The sequence below is a fragment of the Rhipicephalus sanguineus genome, chromosome 4 (genome assembly GCF_013339695.2).
Source record: "Rhipicephalus sanguineus isolate Rsan-2018 chromosome 4, BIME_Rsan_1.4, whole genome shotgun sequence".
NCBI classification, from domain to species: Eukaryota; Metazoa; Arthropoda; class Arachnida; order Ixodida; family Ixodidae; genus Rhipicephalus; species Rhipicephalus sanguineus.
Window position 1 is genome coordinate 108,210,439 of NC_051179.1, and position 27,756 is coordinate 108,238,194.

The window sequence follows — 27,756 nt, forward strand, 5'->3', positions numbered from 1 at the left end:
GAAGCTCTGACGCACATTTGCGGGAGCCAGCTGTGCCGTCCCTTAGTGGTCGGTTCATGTGCATCCCAAAAAGCCATACACAAATGCTTTCTACAGAATAAATGTTTCGTCTATATAGCGTGATTTGAAAAGGGATTTCACCAGTTTTTTGGTGATACGAAATTTCAGGTGATACGAATAGTTTCGCTGCACCTTGAGATTCGTATCACCGAGACTCTACTGTATAAGACCCCTATGGCATGCAAGCGTGACATTAGCATATGCGATGGTCACGCAGCAATGTAATGCATTATACTCAACGCAAAGTGACAAGAGAATAAATGCAATCGTGTCCTCGCTCACATCTGCCAGTGTGTCCTGTGGGTTACCCAAGTCTTCAAACTGTAAAGAACAGGAAAAAAGAAAAAGAGAAATTCAGAAAGCTATCAAAAATAAATGAGAGCTTCAAGACAACCATGAACAAGCCCACCACCAAACATAATGGTCTATATATGCTGGTAAAAACACTAACATGACTATTTTATTGTATATATAGAGAAGAAAATAACACAGTTCGCAAGTCCCTGGTGGACTACACAAAAGAAAAAGCATTCTATAAGAAACACAAGAAGAGGATACCAAACAAACAAATATCATGAATTTGGATATTAGGTTTGTGTCATGACTTAATTACACCACAGAACTCACGAATCAGATTTACACACTGCGCATCCATGCCTCACTTTAAAACAGAAAATGATGCCATGTACTGGTTGGAAAGAAGAAACATCTAAGCCAGTGTTGCACTTATAAAAATGGCAGCCATGGCATAATACTACTTTTTGCAAGCGAAAACAGGCCCCTCAAACTATAGCTCTGAACTTAACTTCAAGCAAAGACCTAAAAGAAAAAAATAAATCAATTGTGTCACATAAAGCAGTCTTCTGGAACTATGTACTCTTAGCACTTTAGCAGCGATTTTTTGATTTTTAGAAAATTAAATGACGTTTAGAGCTCGGTTTCTTGAACTGCTTCAGAAGCTAAAGCAAAAAATATTTTTTTTATTTGGTTCATTTCTGCCAAAGCTTCTTGAAATTTCAATAAGTTTAATCTCTGATTCTATTAGAATGCAGTGCAGATTATCTATTACCGGCAAAAAGATAAACTAATACCCCTGCCACACTGGATGTTTTAATGTCATTCGAATGGAATGACATTCGCATCTAATGACATTATGCGGCTGCTACACAGCGATATTTAATGTCATTAGGATCGAGTGACTTAAAAAATCGAATGAGTTCGAGAAACACATTCGCCGTCGCACTCGGACCGAATGTGTACTCTCCACCCCAAAGACTACTTAGAATGTGTCAATCCGCAGTCTCAAGTTCGGAAGCATTCATGCTAAAACGCTATTAATTTCGCGTTTTGTAAGGCATCTATCATTTTAAAGAGCACATGTGTACGGAACGCTTTTGCGAAATGTTTTTACTCTCCACCTCAGTGGCGTCTGGGTCTGGCTCGCCTCCCGGCGCTGTCGGCCATGCTGCCATGTAAACAAACAGACGCCTGTGCGCACGTGTGCATGCAGCAATGGAATCATCAGCTCCACGAGTGCACTGGACACAGTCGGAGACTTACGCTGTAATTAGGCTTTGGGAAGACACTTTAAGTGACTTGCGCAAAGCCAAGAGGAATAGTAAAGTGTATGCCCGGATCGTGGAAGAGCTGCGCAAGCTCGGCGGATGCAGTGGCGACCACTGCCGGCAGTCTGCCGCGATCGAGAACGCGTTCGGTTGAATGCGTTGCAAAATGTCATCGTTGCGTTTGCACTCTTCATCTATTTATCGCTCCAGTCTTTTTTTTTTGGCTCACACGCTTTTCGCGCAACGACAAATACAGAGCAACTAAACGCTTTACATGCTGCAGCTTGGCGTCGTCTTGCAGCGGCACTGCCATGTCGGCCATGTTTGTTGTGTTCTATTGGCTGTGGCTACTGGCTAAGCGTCGCCCTGGCTTGTTTTGGCCGGATATTATACCAAATAACATTTCTCTCTGTGTTTATTTAGTGACGTGACTCTCGACATACATTCTAAAATAAATAACTTCTCTTTTCTACCACACTACATTTACCTCCCTCAACTTTTCCGGCCTTCTTTTTTTCGATTATCGACATTGATATCATGAACGAATGACATTAGTTTTTCCAGTGTAGCACCACCACGGATCGAATGGCATTCGTTGCGCCGAATGACATTCGAACCTAATGGCATTAACATCTCCAGTGTGACAGGGGTATTAGTCGGATAAGACAATGCTAAAATCTACAATGGTATGGTGAGATGGAGCGAGAACTTCAAGCTTGCATCACTAGTCATCCTTAGTTCATGTGTCTCTTCTGTCTTAATGTGCCACTTTTCACAATAACGATTCCTTTTTCTGGTACTGTAAGTGTAGTTTATTAACACAGCAAAATTTTACGTTTAGGATCCTTTTCATAATGGCACGGAACGATGTTTGGCCTAAGCATGCTTACCTGCCGCCATTTTTTTTCGGGAACCACCTGCTTTGCATACTTTGTGACGTCTAACCTGTGTCCAGCTGGAGTCAAACAAAACAGTGAAACAGTTAGAAGGTGGGGGCAGGGAGAGAAAATATCACAGCAACAACTGTTTCAGCTGCGATTGTGACCTAATCCAAAGTGCAAATGTGGCTGCAGCAACTAGCACGCTAGAACCGTACAATGTAAAGATAGAGTACCTGCTAGCTATCTTGACATATGTATAGGACTTACATTTCTCGTACATAGTATTAACACCCTGTTGGCTATGGTTTATTAAGGCGAGAGCCTGAGGTGCCTCATTAAACGCGAGAATTGACCGGTGTGTCCCGCGTCGGTGGCATAAACACGAGTGATGCAAAAAATCATAATCACGTGATGATGCCACCATATGACATCATCATGACATCACTGTGACGTCATGTGATGACGTCATCACATGACATCGTTTGGTCAAAGGTGGATCGATCATGGAGACAGTGCAAAACCACATTAGGTGCGGAAAGCTTTCAGGGAGTGGCGGGCAGGATCAATAGATTGACTAAAAAAAAAAGAAGATGGCTTTCACCTTCGAGTCGTCTTAGGTGAATGCATAAGGGGCCCTGTGAATTTTTAATACAAATTTACCATGAATGCCAGTTTGCCCTACTCTTTCAAAATGGGGAATCTACACAGTGTTGGGTGTAGCCTGACATTCATTGCAGCTCTCCTTTGTTAACTCGACTACTACTACTACTACTACTACTACTACTACCACCACCACCACCACTACTACTACTACTACTACTACTACTACTACTACTACTACTACTACTACTACTACTACTACTACTAATACTACTACTACTACTGTTTTTCTCATTGTAGTGCTTGTTGTACACCAAACGCTGTGTTTACACAGTGGCATGCCAGGAGCGCATACATAAACAAGACCTGGTGCTCACCCATGAAGCTGTGATGCTTGTTCAGTGCCTGCTTCATGTCTTGTTCCTTCTTGAAGCCCAGGTAGGCAATGCCTAGAGAAAGTAAGGCATACTGAAATAACACACACACTGCAATCACAACACTGTCATAGCACATTGTGCTATGACTGATTAGGGTGCTTTGTTTTAACACAAAAGTGTTTTATGCAGGGGTCCACCAAGACTTCAGTGACGTATTTCCGTCACGGAAACGACGTCGAAAAAATGCACACGATCAGATGGCAAAGAAAAACTTAAAGAAAAAAAGTTCCATCAACGGGAGTCGAACCCACAACTGTTCGGTCCGCGACAACATATGCCAGGTACGCTATCCACTGCGCAACGGTCACACACTATGGAAACTTTACAAAGGTGCCTTTTATATTTCACACTTTCCTCTCGCAGTGCTCTTGGTCGGCGGGGTGGTGTCGCCGTCTGGGAGCGGCCTTAACACACCGCAAGGTGGCGCCTTTAGGCCAAGCGTCGGCCTCGCTCATACCATCCATCCATATTAAGGATAGCTTTCCAACGCGCGTCTGCCTCGCCTGGCTGTAACACCGCGTTCCCCACTTACGCTCGCCCCGAGAAAAATCGTGACCGGGCTAGAGGGTAGACACGACGTGCGGTGCTTTTCCCTCTAGTCTCGCTGTGGTGTTCGATAACTCTTAACATGTGGCGGGATGGCGACCTTAGCCCTAGTTCTGCGTCCAATCAGCAACGCTCTTCTGGCTGTCACTTTGCTTTTTCTGAGTACGCTCCCACCGTTAACTACTATGGCTACCACAAAGGTTTGTCTAATCGCTGATCATGGACGTTAGTCGTCGGGATGGAGATGTGCCACCAAGCGTAAACTTGGGTGCATCCACGTTAAACAGTGCTATAGCTGCCAAACACCAACATACATTGTGCAAGCTCTTTTATATCAATGTAAAGTAAACAATCAACTACTTCTGTAAAGACACGTTTTACTTTCGTGTTATACCGATTGCTATGATGGAGGGATCAACCATGTTTTTTGCAATGGTAACGGCTACTGACTGTTACGGAAGGAAATAAAATGTCTATACAGAATAATTGCAAATTACTTTGACCATGCATCTTGTGAACACGAAAATTAATAATAATAATATCTGGGGTTTAACGTCCCAAAACCACGATATGATTATGAGAGACGCCGTAGTGGAGGGCTCCGGAAATTTCGACCACCTGGGGTTCTTTAACGTGCAACTAAATCTAAGTACACGGGCCTCAGACATTTTCGCCTCCAACGAAAATGCAGCCACCGCGGCCGGGATTCGATCCCGCAACCTTCGGGTCAGCAAACACGAAAATTGCAGAGGACACAACAACCCAGGTAGGCAAAATACGAAAGCTATGTTCACAGGTTTAGTTTTGTCGTAGCTCTGAACATTATGCCAGAAAACTGGTCTATTTTGAAGCAGGCTTTGCAAGGTACTTAGTTGACTACCTAGGTGAGGACTGTATGCTTGTTTACTGATTTTATATTTCTTTTGCACATAACGCTGGTGAAATTTACTAGAAACACAGTCGTTAGCAAAGCTTTCTGGCCCACATTGATCAGATGACGGTTTCGTCCAGCATGTTTATTCACCGATTCTAGAATTATTAGAAGCATCACTTTTGCAAAAAAGAAAAAAAAAAATGTTTGCAAGTTGCACATCAGTGTATTTTCAATGAATATACCATGCAGTAAACTTCATTTTTTAAGGACTGTCTTACATATTCATAACAAAGGAGTTCATTCTGGTTTGTTGTCACACTTGAGTAATCAGGACTTCCAGCAATTAGAAATTACATTTCTTTTGAATAAAATTTCAGTTTTAAGAAAGCGATAATGACATTTTATCCTTTCACTGTTGTCTGTCACTACCCATAAATAGTACTGGATGACGTAGTACCACCAACACTGACACTTAACAATATTTTAAAATTTTTTGCAAGGCCACACATCAACCATAAGTGACATGCGAGTCAACTTGGATGACCAGGACAACATGTTGCACTTATGAAGCTAAAACAAATAATCGGATTCAAGAATGACAATACTAAACGTAAAACTGAGGTTGCCCGTAGCATGAGTATCTTCCATGCCACTGTTCATCAGTGAGACGTTGGCTTCCCCTGATTACCCGTTCTCATTCCTGGACCTTTTTTGACTGCAGACATTGTTTTCATAGAAAGCTGGTAACTCCCCCGAACAGTACTAGGTTGATTAGATGCTGTATTTTTTCACACATGACCCGTGCCCCCAACTATAAACTGCAGAAAAATAAAAACTGAACCCTGTACATTTGCGTGGGTTATACATGCAAAATAAACAGGGTTCTATACTAGTTTGTATATTTTGTGCCGGTTATACGTGAGAAAATACAGTGTATCCCAAAGAAATGCACAAGCTATAAGAGCTGCAAGTCCTTCAATGTGCACTCAAAGTGTTGTAGACCGGCAATCCTACAGTACCGCAATGCGACCGCCACGATTCGGAACTGAATACACGATCTCACGCACATAGAAATGTGCCACAACTCCTTGGCCACAATGCTGGTTATTCAGGCAAGCAATGAAAGCATTTCCGAGAGCTTCAAGGCAGGCAACTAGTATTCATCTATCCAGCAGGTACTATCATACTGGCAGCAGCCCTCTGGACAGCACTCTGCAAGAGGCGTGGCCGGGAGCTTTCTGAAGTAATAATAGGCAGTTCAAACTTAACGACAAAGACACAAACAGAAAACAACAGGCCACAAGTGCTTTGTTAAGTGACAGCCCATACATGATACCAAGATTCCCAGTACTGATACCTAAAGAACACACTCACCTCTGACTTTTGGTGGAAGCCGCAGGCTGGCCACTTTGGCAGGTTTGAAGAAGTCCTTGATTTGTTTCTTAGGTGCAAGGGGGAAAAAAGGAGAGAAAAAAGTAAACAATGTGCGCCCATGCTGCAATGCGTACTCAAGGTTCAAGTGCCCTGCCCTTTTACTCACCTTTTTGCAGTTGTACGGCAGTCCCTTGACCTTCAACGTGTAGGCAAACTCTTGCACTGGTAGCTTGGGCTGCACATGCAAACATAGAGCAGAAAAAAAGTGAAAGGCTGGTACAAAAATGGAACTACGGCAATTTGAACGCGTCAAATAATTAGTCATGTTGAGTGTACAAGCTACCTTGATTTAATGAAGCACAAAAAATGAAGATACAAGCACAAAAAGTAGGGACAGGCGAATATTCGGGTGTTTCGAATATTCGAACGAATATTACAGTATTCCAATTCGCTTCGATACGAATTTATATTATTCGAAATTTCGAAGTATTCGAAATGAACGAATATATGTATGTTTGACCGCACATAACCCCCTGTAAAGGTGGTTTCACTGCAGCGTCAGATTGCTGTACCGTGAAACCACCTTTACAGAAGAAATCTGCACTGCCGCGAAGCCACACTTCAAGCTTAAGTGTACATATTTTTTTTTTTAAGTTTAAATCGTGTTATATGGGCTTATACGCGCTAAGTATAGTAATTTTTAAATTGTAACATATTGTACCACTTATAACCTGCACCCTACTGTTATTCAAATCTTGATACTATTCAAGGTTGCTTCCACTTCATTTCAAACCAAAAAAGTGACATTCGCTCATACCTAGTTCCAATTCTTAAAAATATTGTGCAAGGGTCATGACAAAAACGCTCATTTTTCATAATAATATGCGCTATATACTATTCGAACTATTCGATTCGAAATTATTCGACCAAATCACTATTCGCTTCGGATTCGCTTTGAACTAGGGGTGTGCGAATATTCGAAAGTTTCGAATATTCGTCGAATATTACATTCGAAATATTCGTATTCGATTCGAAAATCGTGTATTCGATAATTTCGAATATTCGAAAAATTCGAATATGCGATTCGATTATCATGCATAAAATAACTCGTCTTCCACATTTCTGCTGCGTTCGTATCGCTAAAAACGTTGCCGAGAGGAGCGATAAACATCGTAAGTACACGGAGGCACGATATCTGCCTGCGACGAGCGCGCCAATACGTATGATTTATTGCTGGTGCATCTCCGACGTGCAGCGCTGTTGGCGATCATGTAACCGTACATTTTTAATATTATGCGGCCGTAACGTGCCGCACTACCACTCGTTCACTATGCGGGACCACTTCTGAAGAAAGACAGTGACCCGTGTGACTGGTGGCGGACTGTAGGCACCTTCAGATACCCCAGTCTGGCAAAGCTTTGCCCCATGTAACTCCCTATACCAGCCACTTCTGTTCCAAGCGAGCGTGCCTTTTCAGTGGAAGGGGGGGGGGTGGTCTCTGTTACAAGGGAGCGCCTGCTGCCTGATCATGTGGAGCAACTCATATTTCTTCATGATAACATGTAGTCATTATTTTCATTGTGCCGTGATATTTGCTTGTGTTGTGGTGTGCATTGTGCTAGCCTGGACATTGTGTTCTGGTGATAGCAGTGTATGGTGTGTTGCCGGTCAGGCTGTTAATGTTTCTTTTTTTTTTTTTCAAATAGCTGCATGTTAAATGAAATATCGTTACTGTGGAGGCATTTTTCCTTTGATATTCGATATTCGATTCGATATTCGAAGAAGGATATTCGTATTCGATTCGTATTCGAAAAATTTGATATTCGCACACCCCTACTTTGAACCTCAAATTTGCTATTCACCCATCCCTAACAGAAAGACAACGACACCTAGAACGAGTAACCCGGCTGAAGGGAGTAAGAGTGATAGTACTGTGCACTGTAGCTTCACCACCTTGCAAAGGGGGCAAACAATAACAAGTAAAAGCAATCGGGGCAAGTTTCAGTCATGCCCATGTTTTCAGTTGTTCACTGGCAACAACAATAATATGCACAGTGAATAGCACAATGACAACACCGCCTTTTAAACGTCTCGATCCATTTTAACAAGAAAATCGACATTACCTGAGCAGCAAACACAGACAAAAGCTACATCAGCGCAAAAAATCACGCAACTAGAACATTGGCGCAAACGTAACTGAAACTTCACAGATGAGGCATGGCATCAAGCCTGGGCTTTGGTTTACTAGGTTGGGTGAATAGATCAATAAGATTTTAGTGTTCAGGTGCTATACCGCGGGGTATGAGGAACACACTAGCAGAGAGCTCTGGATTAAATTAGATTACCTGGGGTTCTTTAATATGCACTTAAATTTAAATACCTAAGCACTTTTACCTCCATCAAAATGCAGTCGCAGTGACTGGGAATCGGGCCTGTGACCAGTTACTCATTATCGGAATGCTGTAGACAGTGCGAAATTATGCCGGTTGTTTGTTTAGGAAGCTAGTGAAAGAAATAAGCAGGCAGCAGAAAAAAAAAGTTAAGAAAACCACAATAATGTGTGAGAATGTGATCCCATTATCAAAAGTAAAAAGGAGGAAGGTGCGGTGGAGAGCCCATGTTTTTCTACCTTTTGCTTCTGCTGCGGTACTTGTGGCTGCTTGTCATCCTTCTTGGCCTGAGAAGAAAATGAAAGGTAAAATAAGAGTTGCAAAAAGAAAGAAAGAATGAGACATTATTCAATGCAAGCATGCCTGAACTGTTCTTGAAATTCTGTTTCGTGGGCATGGAAAAACTGAACAAGTCGAGAACTGCAGTCGATTTACAAGAAGCACGCAGGAGTTAGGCGAGTAAGCATGCATCATACATAAAGTGTGCCACAGCTTCACAACTCCACGAATACCTTCGTCTATAGTGGTTGCTTGTTAGAGACAAACATTACGATGGCATCAAATTTTACAAACCGAGGAACACATTTCACAACTTGAAGAGAAAGAAGAATTAACCAAATATGTAGGAGAGGTGTCACAAGAGTGAGAAAACTGACACACCACATTGTGAAAAGCAGCAGCTGGTGATATAGAAAACAATTTTAAATCCTCTACATTTGGCAGTGACGTAACACAGCATGAAGTGTTGCTATGCCATTTACAACAAATAAAACCAAGCGAAGTTCCATGATATACAAGGTGACGAAGTTGACAGTGCCTAACACTGGCGAGCTTACCTTACTGATAGCTGGAGCCTTGTCGGAGTCATCTAAAGAAAAGAAAAAAAAAAGGGTACAACTTCCCTATAAGATCCAGTTTAGTGAAGATGATAAAATACAAATTTGACTCTGAAGAAACCCTCGGCATTTGTTTCTTGGTGAGAGGAATTACCCAGAACATTACAACTGCAGAAAGAGTGTCCAACAAATACACGTGAGAAAAACAAAAAAAGATAAAAAAGATGTAGAACAGATGCTGCCACAGTACTGGATTGCAGAAATGTACCGGTGGTCTTGAAATGAATAATGCAAAATTAGTTTGCCTAATTTTTGAGTGACGCTCTTTTCTTGAGCTTCTTCTTTCTGCTGGTGGTGCTTAGGTGTCGAAGTTTTCTCGAAGTTACATACCAACTAGGCCAGGAACAGGTTCTGCTCAGTTTGGTTACTTACGATGTGTGTTCACTGCAAAGCATGGCCTCCGAGACTACTGTGCTCAAACCATCAGTCTCAGAGGGGCATGCTGTGCAGTGAGTCAGATAACTGCATAAAGAAAGAGCGATAAAATTCGAAATCGTTCGCTCGAAATCAAATTCGAGTGAAATCATTTTTCGTTTTAGTGTCTCTGGACTAGCCTCTGCTGTCCATTAACCCTTTCAGACACCACCTATGAGGAACTGTCTGTAAATGCGTTAAATTGACACATTGTATCAATGCACCGGATATTCTATTTTAACAAAAATAATGTCATTATACATTGATTTATCTGTGCTACAATAATTAATGCTAATTAAATTGTAATTATATATTTGTCCTGAAGTCATTCATGCTATGTTTTCGCATAAGTAGAATCAAATATGAGGCTAGAAATACCGTGCAAATTCGTTTTTGGTTATGTTTATTTTGAGCTAGGAAAAATTATACTTTGTCATGACTCACGGGAACCGGCATGTCGAACTATTCGTCAAACAAGGTGGCGCCTTCAGCAACGTTATCATGTGCAACAGTACACCGCAAAATAAAGTTAAATGAAGACACATTTACTACGACGGAGGTTCAATTCATCAAAAGGTCAATGTATCTGGCACTTTCTTAGCCACTAGTTGACACAATAAGCAAAAACAAGTGGTGTGCACAAATGTGTGCAAAGCGTCTCAAAGGGTTAAGAAAAACAAAGAAAGCAGACACCTTTAGGTTCCTCTTCATCGGCACTGTCCTCCTCTTCTTCCTCGGCCGCTGATTTGGGAGGTGGTACTGCCTTGGCTGGCTTCACTTGCTTGGCATCCCCGTCAGCATTCGGAGCACGCGTGTCATTGTCCCAGGTGACTTTGTTGTGCGTACCGTGCACCTTGAGGAACTCTTCAAACTCCTCGTTGCCTTCCAGCTAAAGGAGCACACATAGGCACATGTTAGAACACCACACACGCTTCTGCCACTCAACACACTATACAGTATGTACTCGGTATGACTTCAAATAGACAAGGTGATTAACAATAGCTACCATGCTCATGCCCTCTAATAAGAACTTCCAATTATTCTTTTTGCTCATACAATAACCAGTACTTTGAAAAGGAAATAGCATTGGGTCATTCCACGCCAAACATCCCAGCCATATTGGCCCCCATCTCAAATGCGTTCAAAAAAAAAAAAATCGTACTGATTTCTTCCATTGAAAACAATGAATTGCTAGAATAATTCAGAGAGGAAAAAATTTTTGGTCATGTGGGAGCCTCCCTAATTTTGCAGAATTTCATCGGAGTGTTGTTTGTCGGAAAATTTATTCTGAGAGTATAGTTTCTCGTTTCAATTCCATATTTCGTTTACACATTAAGCAAAGGCATTTGTGTAAGGTGTTCTAAGCTCAATAATCTTACTACAATTTTTCTGCCATATATGCCTGTATAAATTTTGCCAAAATGTTCTATGTTTGCATTTTTTCCCTTGTAATATTGCATCACGTATGAATATCTGAATAATGAATACTTACTCTACGGAAGGTATATTTTGCATTAAAAATATTTTCAGATCACTTAAGTTTTTAAATTTTATGAGAAAAAAAATCACGAATTTTAGAAAATCATCATTTCGGTGCACACTGAGACGTAATTTACACCCCATGGTGCTCCTATTAAAAATTAGCTTTATAGCTCAATTGAAAGCAAATAACTAGTTCTTGTTATATGGCAAGTTTTATCATTACATTTCTTGTGTTAAGGAAGAAAATAATTTTTGAAGTTGCCCATTGATGGCCATGGGGAACTTCAATGAGGAAGCTACCGCATGACCAAATGCGAAGGTAGCCATCAATGTGGAACTTCAAAAATTATTTTCTTCCTTAAAACAGCTGGCACAAAGGGTTCTGGATGCGTGGATGATCCGGCTTCAAATGTGGCATCAACCAGACGGACACAAGTGACGTGAGCACATATGTACATTGAATAAATATAGATAAAAATGGTTTGATGGCGGTGTATGAACCATAGACCTGTGGTTCAGAGGCCCAATGATCTAACCACTATGTTACAGGCACGTACATCAAAATGCTGATAAAGCGTCAATGAGTTACTATTATGCTCTTATTGACAACAACAATTAACACCATTCGATATACGGCTGTAATCATTTTTCCCTTCCGTTTTTTTACAGCACAAATGCATCTCAAAGCCCAATCAGAATGTTTGTTGTTTAAACTGCAAATTACCCCGCATACCTTGGAAGCATTATTATTTTATGTGTTATATTCAAGGTGTACGTGATATAACGCTACTAGCATTTGCATAATTATGCATATCTATGCGATAAGTTGTACCAGTTCTACCCTTTCCCCTCCTCCCTAAAGTAATACCCTCAACTAAGGACTTTCATGGGCATTCCTTAAAAATAATACAACAGTTGCACACTGCACACACAAGAAACCATAGTGTTACACTTTGCACTTGATTCTCTGCATTTAGTATGGAACCTTGACAAGCTGGTCTTCTGAACTGCAGTACTGGTCTGGGTATTAGGTAAGCAGGTCTGGAATAACCAGACCTGTGCCTTTTGCGATGCTATTTCCTTTCGTGATTTGTCAATGGCCCCAGTGGAACCCCTGCCTATGTTGTTACACTAAAATTTCCCAGTCATTACTGATGCGTGTTAACAATCAAATAGAATCAAGCAAAAGGAATCACAAGGGCCAATGTTGCACAAAACTGTTCAGCAAGCAACGACAACTCAGTGACGGCATAAAACACAGATGAACTTGCCTCTGCTAAAGGTCCGTATAAATGCTCTGCAAATTGGTGCCTATCAAGCTGCTCTGCACAAACATAATAATTATCTAGCTCTTCTCATGACTGCAGAGCATACTGAGACAGAGAGTTTCATCATAAGGTTCAGCAATTTGCATCAATCCATAGAAGATGGCCCTGGCCCTACATAGTATTTTCTAACGTATAAACTGCACAAAATATTCTAAAAATTTGGAGCTAAAATCAAAACAAAAAAGCAAACTCTGTTTTGCGAAGGAGGCTTCACGGCAATGCTTCACAGTTATGAAAGAAAGCTAGCTTCACGGCAATACGCAGGGATCGTGTTTAGAAAATTTTCTGCGAATACTTGTTGATGGTGCAGGCTATACGTGAGAAAATACCTGAGACAGGTTTTAGCCAAGTGGGCCACATGTCCATGCGTGACCAATGTAAAAACGTGCATCGTCATTTAGCAAGCATAAATCCAAGCACTTATGCAGTTACAGTGGTCTTTTTGTTAAAGCTAACAGCCTCACAGCTCATGTATGAAAATATGCAACACGTCACTGCTAACAGAAGGTATGTTAAAATTTAAAATATGCCCTGCAACACATTTTTCGATGTAGTCAGAAAAAACTGGTGATCTGGAATAAAGGATTCGCTGAACATGTGAGCCATATATTATTGCACTGCATACAGCAGGAAATTTTATCATTTCCTGTGAAAGACAGCCGAAAATTGTTTGCTCTCTCTTTGGCATTGTTGTCATAGACTACTGACTATGCAGCAATCGAGTACGACAGGTATTGGACGATTTTATGAATGTAGTGCCAGTGGACCATATCAAAGGCCACAAAGGCGTGCGCACAATGGGGGGGGGCACTGCGATGAACCATGAAGGGGAACCTGCGCATGCCTATGAGAGGCCACATACTCGAACTGCACACATCTGAACCAGAAGCAGCAACGAACAAGGTCAAGAAAAAGGGGGAAAAAATGCTCAAAGCCATGCGATCCATCTATGCATCTCACTGTGTACTTCTCAGCACATTTTTGGTGATAAAAGAAGAAAGAGCGAGCTCATTTAGTGCGATAACTAGTATGCTAATACATTAAAGCTAAGAAAAGCTTATGAAGCAAGAGATTTGTGAGGCATCAGAGTTTAATGGTAAGGTCATGGGGGCCCTGCAGCACTTCAAGAAGTGCTGCAGGGCCCCCCTAACATTCTCTTCCTGTGAAAGTGACAACATGCAAACAGCAAGAATACTGTCTACTCTTGTTACACTGAACCCTGACAACTAAATAAACGAGGTCTGTTTCATCCATAGTCCGTAATATGCAAAATTGCAGCCAGCATTCATGGTGAAAAGGGAGACTTTCAAGTTTCCAAGTATGAGCATAATGGTATAATCAGTCCAAAGTGGTGCCATGTTGTTACATTATCTATTCATGCAAAACAGAAGTTCAGGGAAAGGTGGGGGCTTGAAGACGTGAAAAAAATCTTTGAACAGGGAATGTCCCAGTTAACTGTTTGGCATTTCTCATCTAAGAATATTCTAAAAGCTTCGCTGCTTAGCAAATCGTTCCTTGCCCAACGCACCAAAAAACTATCATCATAATAAACGGGTATGTGCCCCCCCAGAAATTGGGTAAATCCCACTACTCACCACCGATCCACTAAAAATGAAGAAGGCAACAGTTAGCCCAACAAATGGCTACGATGCGATGGCAGAGAGCCAAAGACCCCAAGTATGTACAAAGAGAGAATACTAGGGAACGGGAAAGGCAACGGCGGCTGCGAGAAGACCCCGAAGCAATGAAAGGCCTACGCCAACGACGACGTGCCCGTAGATCTATGAGAGGTGCGAACGCTTTGCTTCAGCAAGAGTTTCTGTTCTGGAGTTTGGACATCCGTGTCTTCTCTGTAGCTTAACTCAAACCTCTCTGTGCTGAGAATCAATGTAGAAACAACCTAGCATCACGTAGCTAAAGCCTAGCTACGACCTAGAAGCAACCAGATTAGTCTTCAGAATCGTTCAGTTTCGCTGTTTCAAGCCTTGTGTGGTTTAGTGCAAGCTTCGACTATTTTATTTTCGATCTATTAGCGATTCATGTTGCACAAAATGCAAAATAGGGACAATTTCAAATCCCTATTTCACACCGTATGCAATGGTTTAGCATATGCTGCATCAAAACCTGGCCAAAAATTAACATGTGTGCACAAACACTCACATCTTTCAAGAACTCGTCGGCGAAGTTTTTCCTTGGCGACTTCTCCTTGACTGGCTGAAAAAAAAAGAAAGAAAAGTAAACGAGAAAGATGAATCACACACACCTCATAGTTATCACATTTGACCCCCGAACTTTAAATGTATAATCTTTAATTTGCATATGGTGAATGCATCTGTGTTAATGTGTAAAAACAGTAAGAGGTGTCTTCTCTAAAAGACGTAGTTTGCAAGTTAGAAATTGAACATTTGAAACTCTTTTCAAGCCAATATCATCCAAATGCTATTAAATTCAGCCTTTTCTGATACACCTAGATAATAGCATAGATAAGTACGCAAAATTCCACTTCTGACCATTTTCAGTTTTTGCTCACGTTACTCCACATATGACATCACTGTCACCTTTTAGTGCACAGTGCTTCTTTGAAGACTGGTTCATTACTTTTGATTCAATTATGAACACTTAAGCACGGCTATTTTTTAGTCCTGCTTGTTAACCTCTGCATCCTGTGTGGAATCCTTTCGCTGAAGCGCTATTATTTCAACACAAACAGCACATTTGGGAAAAACACTAATGCTTGAACAAATAACCAATTTGATGTTAAAGAGACAGGGCGTACGTAAGTACTGTATGAATACTTACCAACTAGCTCAGCTCTTTGTTATTTTAAACCAATTTGAAATTATGTCCCTTTGAATGTATGGTGAGTACAAACACATGTACATTAATGGTTCTGAACAGCACCAACATAATATTTAAGCTTGTGTTTTCTTTTCTTGCTTTGAGTGAAAGCCCAAGCCCTGTCGACATTGCAAGATATCTCAGCAAGTGCCACAGTGCCCAAATAACTAAGTTACTGTTACACTTGTTTGTAGGACCCAGTTGTGGCATTTGCATCGTAACTACAGTACAAATACAGAAGCTTGCTGAAGACTACAGTGCAGTTCCTGTTATTGTGGCTGGCACATGAAGGCGCAGCCTGAAAATGAATGCACATAATCGTCTTGCTTGATGAGCATCATTGTCATAACTAGCCAGGCCCGGAGCCAGAAATTTTTTATTTTTTGAAGTGTGGGGGGGGGCACTTGCTGAAGGCCTTGACTATTTTACAAAAACACGTATTTTCACTATTTATGGTAAAACAACCCCCTTCACCAGAATTTTTTTTTTTGGTCGGGGGGGGGGGGGGGGGGTGTGGTTGCCCTGTAGCCAAGGGGTGGGAGAAGCCTAGCCTAGCCCCCCCCCCCCCCCCCAATGGCTACATGCCTGTAACTAGCTTTACTGCTATGTGGCATCAGCTAATTTTGCTATGCATAGTGTCCTCATAATAATGTAGATGACGTCAGGTCCTGCATATTGAAACCAACTTTAGCGTCTAACAAATATACTACAGTTGACTCTCGTTAAATGGAAGCTGAAGGGACCAGGAAAATGTGTTCCATTTAACAGGAGTTCCGTTTACTGAGAGATGAACAGGGGTGCAGAATTCATGTATGAAACTAATCATAGTAGGAACAGTTGTTCCATTTAAGCAGCAGTTCCGTTTAACAGATTTCCGTTTACTGAGAGTCTACTGTACTAGTTTACAAGCGGAAACATCCATAACTACAAAAAAAAAACAACAGCTGCCCGTGCTACATGCACATGTGTTGGTTCAGACAGGAGGCACTGGTTCAGAATACTAGAAGGGATGGCTGTATGGAACATAGTACAAAACGAATAAAACAACAAAATCTAAACTCAAATTGACGTGAGTGCCGTGAAATGAGGACAAAACGTACAGTGCATTGCACCAGTCTTTTCTGCACTTTTGTTTGCCTAGGGATGCTTTAACAGGAATATAAAAAGTACAGAGACTAGAACAGTGCAGCAGCGACCTGCATACCCCATTATTATTGCGCACGTGCAGGCAGCTCTCACCTTGGGCTTTTTCGTCTCGGGGTGCAGACGCTGGTAGGCAGAACTGTCGGCAGAGTATTTGCTCCATGAGCGCGGCTTCTGCGCATCACCCAGGGCGGCGCAGATCTCCACCTGACCAACAAAACACGAACAAAACAAATTAGTGCGATCAATTGAGAGGCATTCCAAAAGCAATACAACATGGTAAAATTTTCACTACCACGTGATACGAGTGTGAGTGCCAATGGACACTAAAACTGAGCACGAGTGATTGAGGGAAAATGTAACTTTAACCTTGCCTGTGTGCCGACTGTATTGTCTGACCCGTCACGGTTGTCTAGTGGTTATGGTGCTCGAGTGCGCACCAGAAGGTCGCGGGATCGAATCCCGCGCCACGATTTAGGTGCACCTTAAAGAACCCCAGGTGGTAGAAATTTTCGGAGCCCTCCACTACGGCGTCTCTCATAATCATAGCGTGGTTTTAGGACGTTAAACCCCAACAATTATTACTACTGTAGTATTTGTTATCCGGCGCACTGTAGTGATTCTGAGGATTTCCCGAATGTTGCTTGCACGTTGAAAACATAGCGAAAAGCTAGAGCAACAGCGATTTCCCGTGACAAACAATTTCGTACCTCGCCGATGGCCTTTCACAGTTCTTCAGTCGGGAATCAACCCAACTTTAGCGTTACGGCGCAGTTTCACATTTAAGCGCCCAGCATTGACCATCTTACGTTTTAGATACCTACGTGCCTGCCCACACGCTCTGCGATCAGCAGACATTGAACCGTCGGTTCACATTCCTCGAGCAAAACAACCGCGGGTTGATTACCGGGCACCATGATCGTGTCTTCATATGTCAGGAAAGCCATCGTCAAGCAACTCACCTGAAGCTTGGAAGTGTCCAGGTACGCATTGTTGAAGTACTCCTTGGCAGCAGCGGCTTGGGCCTCATCCTTGAATCCCACGAAGGCGAAGCGTCGGAAGACACCTTCTTTCGTGTACTTCAGCTGCAGATCGGTCACCGTCCCTTTCGTCGAGAAGAACTCCCGCAGCCGTTCCTCTTTGACCTGCAGTTCGAAAGCAACGTCACGACACGATCGAAAAAGTGTCACGGGAAAGAACAGCGCGTCCTACCTTTTTGGGAAGGTTTTTCACGACAATTCGAGACATCTCACGCGTGAATGTGACAGCGCTACTTAACCAAAACAAGTACGCATGCTTGAGCCACGCTCAATCGCTGGGGGCTGACATGTTAAAGGCCCGCAGAATATAATTAAAGCTTGAATTCCAAAGAAAAAAACTGCGTCATCACATTAATATTAGCAAACTTTTGTATTTGGCAATGTAGGCTTTGTTTATTTTTATTTATTGAAAATAGAAACATAAGCTCATTTGCTGCGTTACCAGTCCGACGGGCGTCGAGCCATCCGTCTGCACATCGCTTCGGTGGCTTCAACTTTAGCTTGTGCCCGCGTTTGTGAATACGTCGCTGTGCAGCGAGTTTTCGGAAGTGTTGAAAGCTGTCATCACTGCTGCGAAGGCGACACAAACGCGTCGAATAAGACCACCCTTCCCGTGCAATGTGCCCGGCTGACGGTACGTCCGCGGCAGGTCCGACGTGATCTCAGCTGAGCGACTCGCAGGTATGTTGTGAAGTAAGACGTTCGCTCTAGCGGCTGTTACCATGTAAATATTGACCCGTGGCCGTGGCCAACGGAAGCAGCTGCAACCTCCGTGGCTCGCTGTCTGTCTCAGTACGGGCTGAGATGCGTTAAATTAATTTCTACGACTACTTACCTGCTAGCTGAGGGGGTTTTCCCGCGCCGCCGAGTCGAGCGAAGCGATAAGCGAAAGCGGGGCGACCGACAGTTTGACGTTACCACACGCGCGCTTCGGGTTGCGCCTTTATTTATCGCCGCTTGCGAGATCGTAATCGACGTGCGGCGTTATGTTCGCGTGTTAGGAAAAAAAAGGTAAAGCCCGAAGATATTGCGACGCGATGAAGCTTTGACCACGCAATTTTTTTTTTTTTTTGTCTCGGCCAGTGATACGTGCGAGTGCGTGCCTCTACAGAGCTTCAAGTAAAAGCTGTGCGCGGCCGCCCGTGTCGCAGAGAATTGCGATGAATGAAAAAAAGGCTCCAGTGCCTGTGTTTGCAGACGAAAGTTTCGCAACGCCGCTCGTGCCGTAACACGCAGAATGAAGAAAACAGGAAGGCCGCGCGTCGTACGTGCTAGCTGCGGTTCTCGTGTGCACATGTACAGACGCGGATGCTTTTTCCGGACACACGTTGAATGCTCGCCGCGCGCACCAGCGACGACAGATATATATGACGCCGTCGGTTTGCTTATCTTCACAGGCTCGTATGCATGGACGTGTGTCAAGCGATTTGACGTCCCGATATACTTGCTTTATCTCTCGTAAATCATTGTGGCATCTCTAATCTTATCACACCTAGCTTCGCTCCTTTAGATACAAAGAGTCGAAGGAAGAATAAAACTTGAAAAATTGCCTATGGATGCATGTGTGCAGCAGGCAACTGGCTTTTCCTTTGAATTGTATTGTTAAGTTTTGCTTAAATATAAACGTAGAGCTTTTCACTTCAATTAAGAGGGGAGCTGCTTTTTAAGTTAGGTGCAGGAATTGAAAGTGCCAATGAAAGGAGCACCTTGACATTTTCTATTTTTAATGTTAACACTGTCGATGAACTGTTGGCCTAGTGCATACTAGGCCATGAAAGAGTTCTGGTAGAGTTCGTCTTCAACGACCCACTCGTTGCACAATTTGCATCGTGTGACGCCTGGTTGTTATTTTACTCTTCTACCACGCTATATCACAAATGTTAACGCGATTCCTTGCCATTCTGCGAAGGAGTTTTAAGCACTGGTGTGGCTCTGTGGTAGAATACTTGACTGCCACGCAGCGGGCCCAGGTTCAAATCCCATTCGATTGTGGATATTTTTAACAGCAAAGCTGTTTAAGCTAGCCGTAAGTTGTATGCCGTGTCACGATTTTATAAATGGATATGTGCCCCAGAAATTGGATCAATCCCACTACTCACCACTGGTCCACTGAAAATTAAGAAGACAATAATAATAATAATAATATCTGGGGTTTAACGTCCCAAAACCACCATATAATTATGCGAGACGCCGTAGTGGAGGGCTCCGGAAATTTCGACCACCTGGGGTTCTTTAACGTGCACCTAAATCTAAGTACACGGGCCTCAAACATTTTCGCCTCCATCGAAAATGCAGCCGCCGCGGCCGGGATTCGATCCCGCGACCTTCGGGTCAGCAGTTGAGCGCCATAACCACTAGACCACCGTGGCGGGGCAATTAAGAAGACAACAATTAGCCAAACAAACAGGTATATGCCATAGAAATTTGTGCGGCCTGTCAGAAAAATGTCATCATCATAAACGGGTATGTGCCACAGAAATTGGGTAAATCCCACTGCTCACCACTAGTCCACTAAAAAAGAAGGCAACAGTTAACCCCACACTAGGGAATGGGAAAGGCAACGGCGGCTGCGAGAAGACCCCAAAGCGATGAAAGGCCTACGCCAACGACGATCTGCCCGTAGATCCATGAGAGGTGCGAACGCTCGGTTTCAGCGCGAGTTTGTCTCTGGAGTTTGGACTTCCGTGTCGGGTGTCTGTGACTGTCTGTGGTTTGACTCGAACCTCTCTGCGCTGAGATGCAACGTAGAAACAACCTAGCATCACCTAGCTAAGGCCTAGAAGCAACAAGATTAGTCTTCAGAATTGTCCAGTTTCAATGTTTGAAAGCTTGCGTGGCTTAGTGCAAGCTTCGGCCATTTCTTTCTTATTTCGCACAATAGCAGTTATGGACACTGGCGGCGGCGGCGGACAACTGTGGCATCAAAATCGACGGTTGTTGTCATCTCATGACAGCTTTTGCTGTAAAAAAGATGTTGTCCCCATACACGCTTGTTCCCATACCCTTCCATGCGAATGTTTTTTTTGCTTAACCTTTTACTTTCAAGCTGAAGATGAAAGTAGCTTCCATTTTTCTCTAGCAACCTTTAATTTGTAGCGGCAGACATTACATTGTAATTGCTCAACCATGATCTTTGTGATGTTTTGAATGCATCCTCATCAGACCTGCCTTGGTAGCTTAATTAGCAGGCCAAGATGTTTCACTTCCAAGCTTGAGCATGTGAGCTATATTTCTGGACTTCGTGGGTGTGTTGAGGTGGCGGCAAAATGCAGAACCATTGTGTAGAGGTACGGAGGGCATTTGGTGTGGGAAGAAATTCAATTGTAATTGAAGAAAATTTTAATCGAGGGCCTAGTCCCTGGACTGCAACACTTTCTTTTTCTTCAGATGTGCGGGTGTGCTTTCATTTAAGCAAGGGCTGTAATTTGTAAGAGGGATTTTCCATCAGCGTTGGTGCATGTCCCATCTGTCGAGGCCACGTGGTGCGTACCAGCCATTTCGGAAACGAGAGCATCTCCCGTTGCATTGAGAATGCCAGCTGCTGGCAAACAAGTCTGCCACGTCTAGACTGAAAGTGGCATTTTTGTATGTTCCAAAGTTGGCCTGGCTTGCATGCCGAGTGGTGGCTGTTTTTATTTTGCGTCGTTTTCATCTGGTTTTGTTTGTTCTTCGGCCCCCATGAAATGCACCCTAACGAACCTGCGCTTGTCCCACTGAATCTGTTGCTGCAGTCTTCCTAATAAGGTGCAGCCTTTCTTCTCTTTTTTTTTTTTAGAGTTATTCAAAACGGCAGGGCCACTGACATCAGACTTTACAATTCTTCTGCCCACCACATTGTGCCTCTCCATGTAGTTCTAGAGGGAAGAAATTTCTGCACAATTTAAAGCCACTGATTAAAAAAATTTTTCATTTTTGTGCGCTTTTATTGCAGTAGTGCAGGCTTGACTGTGCTACAAAGTTTAGCAGGGAAAGGGGCTTGGCTGCACTGCCCCGAGTCGCAGGAAGTGAAAGCAGGTTAAGATAACTTTATAACGCAGGCGCACTTAGGTTTGTCACATATATATTTTTCCTTCCTTTTAGTCCAGATGTTCAGTGAAACGTAAACTTAGATACATATTGAAGAGTCTGATGAACTATCGTCTGGTTAGGTCAAAGAGTGTTGACCATGAAATAAAAGAACAGACTTTTCTTTCTACATTTGAAGTTTTTCTTGCAGAACATTGCTTTGGAATAAAGAAGGGGAAATGTCAAAAGCAATAGTTATGACTTGGTTTAAAATTCGGTCTTTCTTTATAAGGTAGAGCTGAATCTCGCGAGGCTTCATTACCTGAAATAATAATTCATAATGAAGAATGGCTTGTTATATCCCCTTCAATGGCGGTGGCTACGTTTGTGCACGCAACTCGTTTATGCTAGTTTGTCAGCTTGTGGCCAAAAGAGAGCAAGATACCTTGCTCATAGGATGAACTGAACCTTCTCCGTAGTCAGTATATTTTGACTTAACCTCAGTGTGCTTCATATGACCGTAACTGTGATAAAGGCACTACATTGTTCAACGGGTCATTTGATGTGCCGTGTTCCAGAACTTACGTCAAAAGTATTACTTTTCTCGAAATGAATGCAACCAAGAACTAATTGCACATATATTTGGAGCCTATGATGTCATTCTTTTTATGTCAATATGGAACATGACCTGCTGCAGGATAATTAAGTATATAATTATATCCTAATTACAATTATTGACTGAAACTCACACAAAACAACAAATTACTTCATTTTCTTTCTTGGAATGTAATATTGATTTCCTTGTAATTATGCTATGTGAATTTGGCACGTTCATGGACAGTGCACCATAATTCGTGGCTGAAGGGGATATAAAAGGGGCTAAATATTTTAATGTGCTGGTTTAAGCATGAGTACAGAAATAATGGAATAAGTGGGTGTAATTTATTTGACTTGTCTGCATTTTTCTTTTTTTTTTCTTGTTGCTCTTAATTTTTGAAGTGTCATCTATGCACACTGATATGTACAGAACTAGCCTGGCTCCGTTAATTCTCACTTGTTTGCTTGAAATTGTGGTAACTCTCCTAATTAAGCTTTCAATGGAGGCAAAAATGCTTTAGTCCTGTGTACTGAGATTTAGGTGCACGTTAAAGAACTCCAGGTGGTCGAAATTTCCGGAGCCCTCCACTACGGTGTCTCTCATAATCAAATCGAGGTTTTGGGATGTTAAACCCCAGCAATTACTATTATTACACATTTTTTGTGTGATGTTTGTGCTTGCTAAAGGACACCAGGTGGTCAAAATTATCTGGAACTCTACTGCAGCATGTCTCATAGCCCGAGTGCTCAGGAACGTTAAACCCCATAAGACTAACCAACCATCCAACAATTATGCCGCAGTTGCATGCCTCATCACATGAAATCTAACACCTTTATGAATGTCCCACATGCAAGCAAGTGCGTTCAAAGGCTCATTACTTCTCCCACAATGCTGGTAGAAATTTTCTTCGTGCAAGCCAGCTCATTGAGGTGCTTGGTGCATTTAAAAAACGGCAGGAAGGGAAAATGGAAGCTTGCAATGAACAAAACATGTAAACTGTAGGCGGGTGCTTGATCTGACGTTTCAACAAGTGGACTTGCTTCTTCAAGGCTGGAAGAAGACAAGTCCACTTGTCGAAATGTCGGCTCGAGCACCCGGCCACTGTTTACATTTTTTTCATTGGTGCACTTAAATGCTACACGTGTAGTACGCATTGACTGTGACTAACATTCATAGACAGCTTACGGTGTAATTTTCCCAATTGCACCACTCGAGTCACAAAGCTGATGAACCAATGAGTAATGCAAGGCTCTTTAGAAGAAGACAGACTGGTGCTTCTTTTACTGGGTGATGACGGTTGGGGCAGGTGTGAATGGCACCAATTATGAGACATTTCGGTAAGATAGATTGGGGGGTTGTACATCACTCGCCGCTAGTTCCTTCTTGTTCAGCAATTGTAATCATTCGACCACCAGTGTTGAATGTGCTCTTTCTCCATCTCCCATCTCTTTCTCTTTTTCAGCACAAGTGCCCAGTATTGGAGGGTTCACCATGTTTGCCGGTCAGCCCAAGTCTGCGACCAAGGAGCAGTTCCTGGAGCAGGCTAAGGCAGCACGTATCGAGCGGGCTCAGGAGCGCCGGCGCGACCAGGCAGCATCTGTTATCCAGGTATGCAGTTTGAGATGCGCACCCTCTCTTCTGGGTTGCAGCAGGCCAACTTCTCTTCATTGACTGTGTCATCATTTATGGCAGCAGTAATGCTATGGCACTTTCTCTGTCTTCTTATTTCTTTTCTTTTTAATTAAGAGGATTCGAGTTGTCTATATTCCCAATAGAGTATTGCCAATGGTCAGTGCCTTTTAGACAAGTTACTACAATAATTAGTTTACCCAGCTCTTCAGTAGATGGGCAAGTGAACTGGTCAGTTGACATTTGTTTTTAACACTTTTTAAATTTTACTGCGAAGATCAGAGACAGAGAAGTTATATAACAGGGTGCTTATGGGCAACTGAAGAATTTAGTGAACAAGCTTCACGTCATATTGACGTAGAATTTATTCCATGTGAGGAGCAAAGCAGGGATAAAAATCGAAATGATCAACGGATGCTTGAAGCTCAGAAGTGAAAAGTCTAAACCAAACATGCACATGTGCTGATTGTCGAGATAAATTTCTTACCTTGGTAGCAAAACAGAAAGATGACTGATGTAAGCATCCGTCTTTCTCTCTAGTATAAAAGGCTCTTTTGCTGATTCTCATGTTTGTTATTCTCAAAAACTACGTTGGTTTCATTAAACGAGGAAGAGTGCCCACGCATTCTTTAGCTGCCTACCACATGCAATGGGCATAATGATTCTCAAACAATAAAGTTTAGACATTCCTTCGTAGAACAGACACACTAGTCTCGTAGTTTTGACACATCTAAATGGGATCACGTATACAATGCCTGAAATACATTTTATAAGCCTTTTTGCTGCGCTTAATGACACATTAAAGGGGCCATGACACCCAATTTTCAATTACAATCTGTGTTATCTGGGTTGATCCTTGTGCGTTCACAAACAAGCTGAAAAAATTTTAGCGCATTTGGTCAAGCACCTAATTTATAATCAAATATTTTTATAAAGACGCGAGCGGCCTGGGAGTTGGGCAACACTGGCGCACTCGCGAGCCGTGACGTAACAAGCTACTTGCTGTGCAAGCGTCTGCATTCTGGCGAACGATTTTGTTCCCTGGTCAGCTGCACGTGCAATTGAGCCATTTCAGATTTCTTTAGCTTGGCATTGAAATTGAACGATTTGCAGCAGCTCAAACTTTGGCAGCAGACGACGGCTCCCCTCTATGCAGTACATGACGTCACACATGCCATGGCAAAGTGGCGGTCGCCGGCAGTGGGCGGAGTTAATAGCCGGTGACTTCTGGGGCTTATTTTGTACTGAAATATTCTTGTACAGTGCATTTTTGATATATCTATAGGTACAATATACCATCTATTTCAATTTTTCTCTGAGAATCGCAAATTGTTGGGTGACTGTGTCATGGCCCCTTTAAGGAATCTGTATGTTCAGAATAGATGTACACTCAAACCTCATTATATTGCCACGCCCACTTCTTCTTTTATTTTGATGTGTTCGAGTTTGTCCAGCAAGGACGGTTATCAACGCTCGACGCTGGCCCCGAAGCAGTGTTCGAGAAGCTTCACGATTTTGGTTGATCGTTTTGTTAAGATTGCGCGCCGCACGCGAATGTTCCAGCTTTGTCGAGAGATAACACCGCCACCAGCGATATTGCTGGAAAGTTCCATAGCGCCTGTATAAAAGCCGACGCGCTTGACCGCTTGTGAGTTTGATCGACGGACGACGCCCTGTTCGCCGCTATCATTGTACAGCGTGCATTGCTGTAGGTCTAGTTCTCATTTTCCCGGCCACAAGTTCGGCCAAATAAACAGTTTCATTCTGCAAACGCCGACTGCTGTCTTCGTCGACGTCACGACCACGTGACATCTGGTGGAGGTGCTGCTTCATGATCCGGACGCCACCGCGGAGCGCTGACCCAAGCCCAAGCCGCGACCAGGACGACGGCAAGGAAGTCCCGGATCGTCGAACAAGCCGCAGACAGAAGGGACTGCAGCCAGAGCACGGGCTCCTTCCCGAAAAACCCAGGCAGCCGCAGATCTCAACATCGACCACAGCGACGATGACCGACCACGTGCAGCCTGCGCCAATCCTTTTTCGCCAGCCCAAGGAGCCGCCAACCTTCCGCGGATCGTCGTTCGAAGACCCGGAAAGCTGGCTCGAAGCCTACGACCGAGTCGCCCTTTTCAATTCCTGGACCAGTGAAGACAAGCTACAGCATGTCTTCTTCGCCTTGGAGGACGCAGCTAGAACATGGTTCGAGAACCAAGAGCGAACCCTGACAACATAGGACGTTTTTCGCAGCAGGTTCCTGGCAACATTCACCAGCGTTGTCCGCAAGGAGAGGGCCGAGGCTCTGCTCGAAACCCGCGTGCAGCTGCCAAACGAAAACGTGGCACTCTTCACAGAAGAAATGACGAGACTGTTCCGCCACGCAGACCCTGAGATGCCCGAGGAGAAGAAAGTTCGCTTCCTCATGCGAGGAATCAAGCAGGAGCTGTTCGCGGGACTAATCAGAAACCCACCCAAGACCATCCAAGAATTCCTCGCGGAGGCAACAACAATCGAGAAGACGCTCGAGATGCGCACTCGGCAGTACAATCGCCGCGCATTCCAAGACAGCGCAGGAGCTCATGCCCTCGGCTCCGACGACTTGCGCGAAACGATCCGAGCCATCGTGCGAGAGGAGCTGCGCAAGCTCGCACCTTTTGCACAGCCCAAAGTGACGTCGATTGCGGACGTTGTACGCGAGGAAATCCAACAATCACTGGGTGTTCCTCAACCGGCACCGCCGCAGCTGCAAGCAATGAGCTATGCTGCTGCAGCCCGACGCAACGCCCCCCCTCCTCGCCCACGTCAAGACGCCGCGCCGCCCCAGCAGTTCCGCCGCCAGGCACCACCGCCGCCACCACCGACGTCATACCGCCCGCCAGCCGGTCAGCGATACACGCCGAGGAGGACCGACGTTTGGCGCGCCCCCGACCATCGTCCACTCTGCTACCACTGCGGAGAAGCTGGCCACACCTACCGCCGCTGCCAGTATCGACGGATAGGACTGCGCGGGTTCGCCATCGACGCGCCGCGTCCACAGCAGGGTGAACGACCACGTGACATCGCCGACTATCTGGCAGGAGCGCAGTGGACCCCCCGAGGACCTTCCCGATCGCCGTCGCCAGGCCGCTACGCCTCTCCCCAACGCCGCCAGTACACTGGCCCCTTCCGGGGCCGGTCGCCTAGCCCGTATCCGGAAAACTAAGGGCAGCAACCGATGGAGGTACGGTTGCTGTACGACGAAACATCGAAGATCCTCCGCCGCCGACGACGACACCACGACGAAACCTTGAAGACCCGACGCGAACCAGACAGAGCCCTGACGACGAAGCCTCGCGGACCGAAGTGGACCTGACAACGCAACGGGGAAGCAGCGGAACAAACCGACGTAGCCGTGACCCGACGCCACGACCTAACTGCAATGCAAGACGACGAACTAGCGACCTCGACGTCCTTATCGACGGCCACAACGTCGCAGCTCTCGTCGACACCGGAGCCGACTATTCTGTCATCAGTGGACCGTTCGCCGCGAAGCTGAAGAAAGTTAGGACAGCCTGGGAAGGCCCCGAAATCCGGACAGCTGGAGGTCATCTAGTAACACCGGAGGGAATCTGCACAGCGAGACTCACCATTAACAACCGGATTTATCCCGCGAACTTCGT

General features: G+C 44.0%; 2 protein-coding genes across 2 annotated transcripts in view; one reads left to right on the plus strand and one right to left on the minus strand.

The window, feature by feature from the left end:
• The window catches only part of LOC119390538 (probable RNA-binding protein 19), a 104,330-nt gene extending 86,166 nt beyond the window's left edge, over positions 1-18,164 (minus strand). Inside the window, 12 exon segments of the mRNA XM_037658148.1 lie at positions 343-381; positions 2,516-2,580; positions 3,484-3,555; positions 6,338-6,404; positions 6,504-6,572; positions 8,967-9,014; positions 9,564-9,595; positions 10,731-10,926; positions 15,008-15,061; positions 16,925-17,035; positions 17,791-17,973; positions 18,041-18,164. Coding sequence (XP_037514076.1) covers positions 343-381; positions 2,516-2,580; positions 3,484-3,555; positions 6,338-6,404; positions 6,504-6,572; positions 8,967-9,014; positions 9,564-9,595; positions 10,731-10,926; positions 15,008-15,061; positions 16,925-17,035; positions 17,791-17,973; positions 18,041-18,076 — 972 coding nt within the window. The 5' untranslated portion in view covers positions 18,077-18,164.
• A 255-nt stretch (positions 18,165-18,419) lies between these two features.
• Positions 18,420-27,756, plus strand: part of LOC119390540 (ubiquitin-protein ligase E3B-like) — an 85,184-nt gene continuing 75,847 nt past the window's right edge. The window contains 2 exon segments of the mRNA XM_037658149.2: positions 18,420-18,549; positions 23,934-24,079. Of these exon segments, the coding sequence (XP_037514077.1) occupies positions 23,963-24,079 (117 nt within the window). The 5' untranslated portion in view covers positions 18,420-18,549; positions 23,934-23,962.